Source organism: Mangifera indica, chromosome 12, assembly GCF_011075055.1.
Source record: "Mangifera indica cultivar Alphonso chromosome 12, CATAS_Mindica_2.1, whole genome shotgun sequence".
Lineage (NCBI taxonomy): Eukaryota > Viridiplantae > Streptophyta > Magnoliopsida > Sapindales > Anacardiaceae > Mangifera > Mangifera indica.
The window spans coordinates 7,763,368-7,773,037 of NC_058148.1; the positions used below are offsets into that span (position 1 = coordinate 7,763,368).

Consider the following 9,670-nt stretch of genomic DNA (forward strand, 5'->3'; position numbering starts at 1 on the left):
GCATCTGATTGACAATTTTTTAGTCATCATTTTTTAAGAAATGATAACGTGGTTAAAATGTATATAAGAAATTTTAAAATTTTAAAATGTATAAATAATATTTTTTACAATACGATATAATACACAATAATATGATACGTTGTTTAACTTCATGATACGAACATATTAAATTTTGTTACAATTTAAAGAGTATTTTTATGGATGAAAATAGTTGAAATTAAAAAGTTTTTTTTTTAGAGGTGGTCAGTTAAAATTAGAAAAAGTATTAATTTTTTTTTAGAGATAGATAAAAATAAAAATGTCATACTCAATTTTTTATCAATAATATCATGTATTATATATAATTTATATATATAATTTTTTATATAAATAATAATATATCATTATATAATTAAATAATTAATAATTAATAATAAAAAAATCTAATTATATAATAATATATTATTATTTATATAAAATTTTACGTATAATATTATAATTATAGTTAAATTAGAATCGAATTTGTTTGAATTTAAATTTGAGTTCGATTCAAATAAATTTGAAATAAGCTAACCTTATACGAGTTCAATTTAGCTCGACCTTGAGTTATTCATCAAATTTTTTAATTAAAAATTTCAATATAAAACGATGTCATTTCAAGTAATATGTATTAAAATGACGTCGTTTTAATAACGAAAAAAGAGTCAAATTGAATTCGAATCGAGTTTAAACTTGATTTTCATGAGCTCAACAAGCTCAAATTCAAACTTGAGTTTAGAGTTATATATAAACTGAATCGAATATCAAATTTAAACTTAATTCAATTTGAATCTAACCCTTAATTATAATGTTGTAGGTAAATATATATATCTTTTTAAAACGGTGGACAATCTTCCTCACTTTCAGGCTGACGTACATGACGACCATTCTATCCCTATCGTATTAACTAAATCTTACGTGGCAGATTGTTATCCGCCAAGAATCGTGTCTTGATAAAATTTATACTTTGCCTCTTAAATACGTGGCCGCCTGCACAACCTCTAAAAAATAAGGAAATTTTTAAGGCCCCTAAAGTTTAGATTCGTTCTTCTAGGCACCTATACTTTAAAAAATATAAATCAGACAATTATTAAAATATATAAAATATTTTAGTGCATCATATCATTTTTATTTGTTGATTTTTGTTACCATATTCGCTGAAATTTTATTTAAATTTCATATTTTATTGTTATGACTTAGGAAGATATAATTGATTTCAATTAATGTATGAAAAGTTAAAATAAGTTATGATTTTTAAAATACAAAAGATATATGATATATCATGATTTTAAATTAAATATAAAATAATATTTAATAATATAATAATATATTATATTTGTATATCTATTTGTATAATTAAAATTATATATACATAACATTACTTTTAAAAAAATTATATTTTTATTTAGTGTGTGCGCACATATAATTATGGTTTGTATAGACCAAAAACTTCGTGAATTTCTCATTTCTTTACATATTTCTTTAAAAATGAATCTGTGAATTACATTAGTTCAACATTGCAGCAAAAGGAAGATAGAAGTGTTGTATGTAGCATCTGAAAGATTCAAAAATTTGTCAGCTTTACCAAGCTATCTACAAGGGAGGTTTGAATGATTTAGGAAAGCGCAAAAGACTTGTTTTCACTTAATGTATAGTAAAATCCAAAACTCTTACTTATCAATTTTAAAAAACTTTAATATCTATTTATGAACTAATTTTAATAAAAAATTTATTTAGAATTAAAGGTAAAATTATCTTTTACTAAAAATATTTAAAAAATTAAAATTTTATCACATTTTCTTCTTCAAGTTTAAAAATCTAATAAATTTTTTATTTGAAGTTTTTAAGTTTTGAAAAGTGATAATTTCATCCCCAAATCTCTAGGTTTTCTTTCTCCCTTCTTCGACGATCATATCTGACGACGGCAACCATCTGAAGATGAGACATAAAGTTGACGATTATCTCTAATAGAAAAATCTTTATTGATGGAGATGAAGAGATGAAAAGGCACCTCTTTGTTGACAAAGACAAAAAGATGATGTCTGTTTGTCTTTACTCAATAAAAGTCGAAGATGATTTTTATCTCTTCTTAGACAGAGACAATTTTTGTCTCTTTGTCGATGGACATCTAGGAAGAGACAGATTCGTCTATTGGAGATGGTCACCTTCCATTTCTTCTTCAGATAGCCATCGTCGCAAGGATCTGAGGGTGAAATTATTATTTTTCAAAACTTAAAAACTTTGGATAAAAAAATTATTTTTTAAATTTGAGAAGAAAAATATGATAAAATTTTATTTTTTAAATATTTTTAATAAATAACAGTTTTATTCTTAAGTTTATTTTAAATTTTTAATAAAAATTAATTTATAAATAAGTATTTAAATTTTTAAAAATTAACAGAAAAAGGTTTTGATTTCCACTATACCTTGGGTGGAACCAAGGCCTTTCGGAAATGCTGACAAAATTTGTCATCTATAACGAAAGATTATCAAAATTCAACCATAGCAGTTAGGTGGGCATGCCTTTGTTGAAACATACCAACGGGGTTTCCATTCTCTTTCTTGTTCTTGCTCTATACCTGTATTTTTACAAATATCCAGCTCCTTCTCTCTCCACCAAAATGGCTTCTGAAGACTCTCCAAAGTCGATCTATGACTTCACTGTCAAGGTATGATGAGAAACTTTCGAAATTTTATGCTTTTGCTTCAAGAAAATTTGCATGTGTTTTGATTTCAGTTGCTAAGTTTAGTTGTAACCTTTTGATTCTATTCGTTCATTTCTGTGTCCGAACTTTTTATGAGTAATATTTTTCCTTAATTGAAGTATATATGCTTTTATGTTTTGGCTTCAGCTTTCAAGTAAATGTGCATATTTCTTAATTTTGTTGGTGAGTTTAGTTGCTTTAGACTTATTTATATGAGTATTTTATTAGCTTTTGGTGTTATGTGTGTGTATGAATTCATTCTTGATTGTTTTAACCTTTTGATTATATTAATCTGTGTATATTTTCTTTCTAATAAAATGAGTAATAGTTTTGTTTTAAAACAAAAATTTTGGACTTTTATGTTTTGGTTTCAGGAAAGTGTGCATAAGTGTTAATTTAGTTGTTTCTTGGATTACTGGTAGAAGTTTATTATCAGTTATTAGATATTTTGTGTTATGATTTGTGTTATTTGCTTTAAAGTGATGATTTTATTAATTTTGCTTGCCTGGATGATAACAGCTTGAAATTTTATGTTTTGGTTTCAAGAAAATTTGCATTTAGTTTAATTAGTTGCAGAGTTTAGTTTTTTCATTAGGATTTTTTTATGTGTATTTTATTATTTTCTGATGCTATGGGTGTTTATGAATTCTTTCTCGATGGTTTTAAGCCTTTGATTTTATTGTTTTTTGTGTTTTTCTTTTCATGAATATGACTGGTGATTGTATTGTTAATGAACTGAGCTATTTTTTTTTCCATATGTTCTTTAACTGAAACATGATTATGAGTTTCTGGTGAAAAATCTAAAGATTTGTTTATGTTTCCTTTGAGTTGTGTTTTTGGATTGGTGAAAAAGCGAAGGAATATAGATTTTGTAGAATTGATTTTTGCAATCTTTATTCATCTTGGCCTATAATACTTGATAAGGAGAATTTGAGATTTGCAAACTGGAGATCAAACATATGAGACCTCAACTTCTTTTTTCTTCTTGGCATGTTTTTCTGAAGTTAGTCATGTTGTCATTGAATGCAGCTTCTGATCTGATTTAATTTCAGGATATTCGCAGAAATGATGTGAATCTAAGTGATTATAGAGGGAAGGTTCTCTTGATTGTCAACGTTGCTTCAAAATGGTATTATTTCTTGATTTTTTTTCTATTACAGTTTTTTAGCACAATTAGCTGCCTATCTAATAACTGGCTTAGAACTACTTTGTCTATTTTCAATTTTTGAGATTGGTTAATGGCTGCATTGAAGAATAAGAAAGCATATTCCTATTGGTAATCTTGGTCTTTGATTTTCTTCTTAAAATTGCACTGATATTGGTAGATATTTTAAATCTAAAAAGGTTGAATGACTATTTCCCACCCGAAGTTTGATGAAACGGCGATTTTTCAGCCTTTAAGTTTACATATCCATTTTCCCACCCGTTTGTTAAATTTGTTAATTTTTTTTTATAAAGTTTATCCGCCTCTCATCCCAGTTAATCGACTTTCGCTGACTCATTTCGGTGCTACCTTCTCTTTTGGCTCACTCCCAAGGCCAATTCAACTTCCTGGACACCATCTAGATGCCAATTAGACTTCCAGAAAACGCAGAATTCAGAACCAGAAGACCGCTCTTTGTCGGACCCCTGTTAGCGCTGAAAAGCCGTAGCTTGATGCCTTCTGGTGTCGACTGGATCAAAGAGGTTGGCCTATTAAGTGATAGCAGAAGGTTGGGAGATAACAGAAGATCCCATGATAGCATACCTTCTTTCACCAGAAGATGCAGTGGCATAAATCGTCATGGGTGCTTCCTTGATTCTAAAATCAGACAATGAGGAGGCACCAAATCCAAATTTTCTTTCAAAATCCCAGCGTTCAATTCAACCGAAGTCTACTAACTGGTGACAAAACAAACCACACCACAAACATAGAACAACCCAAACTTCTTCTTTCAAACATGAGTTTCCATGTCGCTTTTACTGTGTGGGATTTTTTGAGCGTCTTTGTCTTTATACCTATGCAAGGATGGTGTGCCAGGATGGTGAGTCAGAATTTTTGCTGATATGGCTTTTCTATCTCTTAGTCCCAATTATGGAAGTTCAATTTTGATTGTTTCTGCTTCACTTGAGACTTATGTTTGCAGGAGCACCGATATGGAAAATGGGAGAGCTTTTTGTGGTTTTCCTCTCATGGATACTAGCTCAACCAAAAACTTAAATTCATTTATGACCATCAAATACATTTAATAGCTTCATCTCCCATTAAATTTTGACCTCTCAGTTGTAAATAAGCTAAAATATGAATTTGGTCACTGTGGTGTCATGACCATGCGTAGCAAAAGAACTGCAGCAAAGATGAAGCTTTTGCATTAGATATTCTAAGTTCCCAGGCACAGACAACCATATTTTTATATGTGCATCAATGAACCAATAGCATTTTTGAAAGTATAAATAGCTGGAGGTAATTTAAGTAAGAACGAAAATTATGAACTTGGCCTCAAACACTTTCTAATGCTTTCCCTCTGTCTGGTGCCGAGTACAGAAATTCAGAGGACTGTTGCACACACAGGCAACAGAAGACACCATGAAAAATTCTTTTAGCTTCTCGAAGATGACAATGTATTTAGAGCTAAAAAGCTATGTGTGACTGACTTTCTTTTCCTTAATTTAAACTGGAACTCTGTAATTCTAGAGAAGGAAGTTTTCATTTCATTCTCAAGCTGAAGGGCAACGATAGCTCTATATCTCCCCTGGAACTTCTGCGATGCTGAACTTTATAATGTTTCCCACTGTTAGATTACTACCAAAATGTGAATTTTCTTGTTATTTGTTCTGTATTTTGCAGTGGTTTAACTCAGTCAAACTACAAGGAGTTGAATATTTTGTATGAAAACTACAAAAACAAAGGTTCGTAATTGATTCTTGAGAAACTATGTAGCACAGCTGAATTCCATATATTTCTTCTTTGAGATATTTAGAAGTTTTTAAGTCCTTGAATGGCCACTGTTTATGCAGGGTTTGAAATCTTAGCTTTTCCTTGCAATCAGTTTGCCTGGCAAGAGCCAGGAAACAATGAGGAGATCCAGGAAGTTGTATGCACAATGTTTAAAGCTGAGTTCCCAATCTTTGATAAGGTAATGCATGATATATGAAAAATTTTACAAGTTTTTCCAATCGGTTTCTGGATAGCTGGTGCATTCCGCATAATCCCATCCAAGACATGCTTGAAATCATACACGAGGGTTTAGTTGGATGGTTAGGCCTGTGGTTTGCTCTCACAATGTTTGGGGTTCGAGCCCCTTCATGAGTACCATGTCTTGAAAACCAATTGTTTCTCAAAGGTTGCGGGGTTTGGGACAGTTCTAATTTCAGATTCAGGCTTGCAAAGCAAGTTTGGAGGATTTCTGGATCATTAAAAAAAAAAAAAAGATATGTTTGGCATACTTTTTTGGGTAAAACCCGGAAAGCTGCCTGTCCTGTTGATCTCTTTCATTTACTAAGTTTTGGCCTTGTAGCCCACCGGTACTGATTGCGGAGGCAAAGCACTAAGAAATATTGCTTCTGTTGCCTGCGTGTGCAACAGTCCTCTGATGGTGGAATAGTGTTATTTCCAATAATGAAATATTTGCTGGTTATTTTAGATTGATGTGAATGGGAAGAACGCAGCACCCCTGTTCAAGTTTCTGAAATCAGAGCAAGGCGGATACTTTGTAGATGCTATCAAGTGGAACTTCACAAAGTTTCTGGTAGACAAAGAAGGGAAGGTTGTGGCGAGATATGCCCCAAGAACATCTCCTCTCAACATTGAGGTTAGACCATTTTTTCCCATATGATAATACGCAACTCTTACACAATCAGCTAATTATCTGATGTTCTCTTGCAGAAAGACATACAAAATCTGCTGGAATCTTCTTGAGCGAGCTACAAGGTCTGAAATTATATTTCATTTTTTTCGGTCTTTACTTTCAGTGAAGAAGATTTTACATGCCAATGCTTTGGCATCATAATGATCTTATTGTTGACCTTTTGTCTCTTAAAAATGCTAGGATATCGGAAAGCGCCGTCTTGACCAAATTCTCCATGAACTAAGCTTTGAACCATCATGTGTTTGTAAATGTAACCCTTTGCGGATTCATACTTGTTGGTTTGTAATTTTATCTTCTATGCCTAAAAACTTAAGTAATAATAATTCATGGTAGAAATAACTGTTTGGATTTGTACTATCAAAAACTTATTATTAGTCCACGAAGATTCAATAAAATTATACGTACCTATTTTGAGTATACAAATAACTATAATCTTGATTTGTGTCATCAAGTTGATATATGATTACGCTTTTTTTTATATTTGTCAGTGCATTGTTAAATTTGCAATTGCTCCTGCCAAGATACGAGTCCATATGTGTTGCCGAACCCTACTTTAGGATTTTTGGCATTAATTAGACTTGTTATGCATGTTTGTGCATCTTCCACGCACGCCTGTGCACTATCTATATGAAAGCATTCACAAGCAAGTCTGATTCTTGCTTAATGGAGGTCAACACTTGACGCACTCCCATGCATGGAATTTATGCATGCTCGTGCATGTCATTATGAAATATTAACAAGCTGGAGCAACCATTGATGTGCTTCTCATTCAAGTCAAAGCCAAACATAGTTAACATTCAAATGCACACCTGTGCAGGAGGCATGCATGCCTCTACATAAACCCAATTTCAAACATACATATCTATTGTGCATGCAAATTGTCCTGTCTCCTGAAAGTTTCACACATATCCCATATGAAGAAATGCAAGACCGTGCATGTTATTTGTACGAGATCATACACTTGTTGACATGAATGAAAAATCAACCATTGGGTGTGTTGTTCGAGATTAACTTGACTTGAAAACAATTCATTATTATTTGAAATTTCATTAAAATTATTTGTATAAATAATAAATTCAAATTTATATACAAATGATAGTATATTATTATGTAATTAAATAATTTTGAATAAACAATACTATATGTATATATTTTTTGTATATAAATGTGTACATACATGATATGTAATTATTTAATTGGATGTTATTTTATCATTAATTTAAAATCACTCAATCAAATCAGAACATATCCATGTGTATATACATTTATATACCAAAAGTATGGGGAAATTAAAATAAATGCCCTTTTTAGTGGGGTAATAAACAAATTTACCCCAAATTTTGGGGTTAAAGCATAAATACCCTTAAATTAAAGTATTTAAACGAAAATGCCCCAAATATCCCCTTAAATACCAAAACTACCCTTCTAATTTAAATTACTATTTTATTTAAGGGTAATAAACAAATTTATCATAAATTTTGGGGTTAAAGATAAATACCCTTAAATTAAAGTATTTAAACAAAAATACTCCAAAATAATACCAAAACTACCCTTCCTCTATTTCTATATAAACCACATATCTTCCTTCATTTTTAACATATCTGAGAGAGATTTCTGAAGAGAGAAAATAAGTTCATGTTCAAGATTTCGGGCGTGAAGAGAAAAGTTCGTCATTACGAGGTATTTATCCCTGTCATTACTTTAATCGTTATTATTTTATTAATAATGCAATTATATGTGATATTTTATATAATAAATTATAGTTGTATGTAATATGTAAAATAATAAAAATTAGATAGGTTATATTTTAAATATTATAGTAGTATAGGATAACATGATATTACTTCAATCGTTATTATTTTATTAATAATGTAATTATATGTGATATTTTATATAATAAATTATAGTTGTGTGTAATAAGTAAAATAATAAAAATTAGTAGGGTATGTTTAATAATATTATTTTGTAAAATTAAAGTATGAAATAAATACAATTGTGTAATAGATATCTGTAAATACTATTTTCAGTCGTATTATTTATGTTGATTATATATTTGATTTAGGCAATATACAATTTACGCCCAAATTTTAGGAGTTAAGCGAAAATACCCTTATATTAAAATATTTAAACGAAAATGCCCCAAATATCCTCCTAAATACCAAAACTACCCTTTTAAATTAAATTATTATTTTTTAAAGGGTAATACCAAAACATGATATATTTAAGTAGTCACAATATATAATTGAATTATGGAATAGGTATAATTATGTAATAGACATCTGTAAATATTATTTTCAGTCGTATTATTTATGTTGATTATATAGATCGACGGATATTTAACATTCAGTTGAGTATGAAACCGAGGCATCTCGACGACGGTGCTCCGATAGAAATTTCGAATGATGAGGATGTTGAGGTTCTTAACGGTCTATCTAACCTCTTCAAAGAATGTGTTCCAGTTTTTGTTATAACTACAGTTACTGATGATAGTTATGAGACTCAACAAGCAAATGAAGATTTTCAAGGTGGGGAGTCGAGTAGTTATCTAGAAAATCAAACTATTGGTGTAGAAGAGATTTAAAATATCGAGATCAATCCGAAACAAGAATTCTTAGAGGAAGATTTTGCACATATAAATGAAGTTAACATTGATGCATTGTATCGCGCAGAAGAATTCCTTAATGGGGACGAAGCAACTTTTCCAGACTGGAGTGAATTTAATGGAAAGGTTGAACAGAATATTCCAATCGAAGAATCAGAGATTGAAGAGAAGACCTATGGTAATAACGATATTGGAGGTACGAGTTATTTTCCAGAAATAAATCCTGCTGGTGGGAATGTTCTTACTGATGCATTTCATTGGTTACCACTTTTTCCTAATCAACCATCTACATCTAGAAACTCTAAAGTATCGATCGATACTGATTCTCCAAAAGCTGGTACATTATTTCCTAGTAAACAATATGTTATTGATGCGATAACTCAAGACGTGCTTCATAGGGGATATCAATTTTTTGTGAAAAAATCAGACACGCTTAGATGGGTTCTTAAATGTCGCAACAAAGAATGTAAATGGCGTGCACGGGCAGTTAGGGTGGG

General features: G+C 30.4%; 1 protein-coding gene across 1 annotated transcript; it reads left to right on the forward strand.

Moving 5' to 3' along the window:
- The first annotated feature begins 2,488 nt into the window (after positions 1-2,488).
- LOC123193308 (probable glutathione peroxidase 2) lies at positions 2,489-6,994 on the forward strand. The gene is made up of 7 exons (XM_044606206.1): positions 2,489-2,687; positions 3,776-3,852; positions 5,551-5,612; positions 5,721-5,839; positions 6,347-6,514; positions 6,589-6,633; positions 6,752-6,994. The coding sequence occupies exons 1-6, from the start codon at positions 2,538-2,540 to the stop codon at positions 6,619-6,621; spliced, it is 609 nt and encodes a 202-aa protein (XP_044462141.1). The 5' UTR covers positions 2,489-2,537; the 3' UTR covers positions 6,622-6,633; positions 6,752-6,994.
- The last annotated feature ends 2,676 nt before the right edge of the window (positions 6,995-9,670 follow it).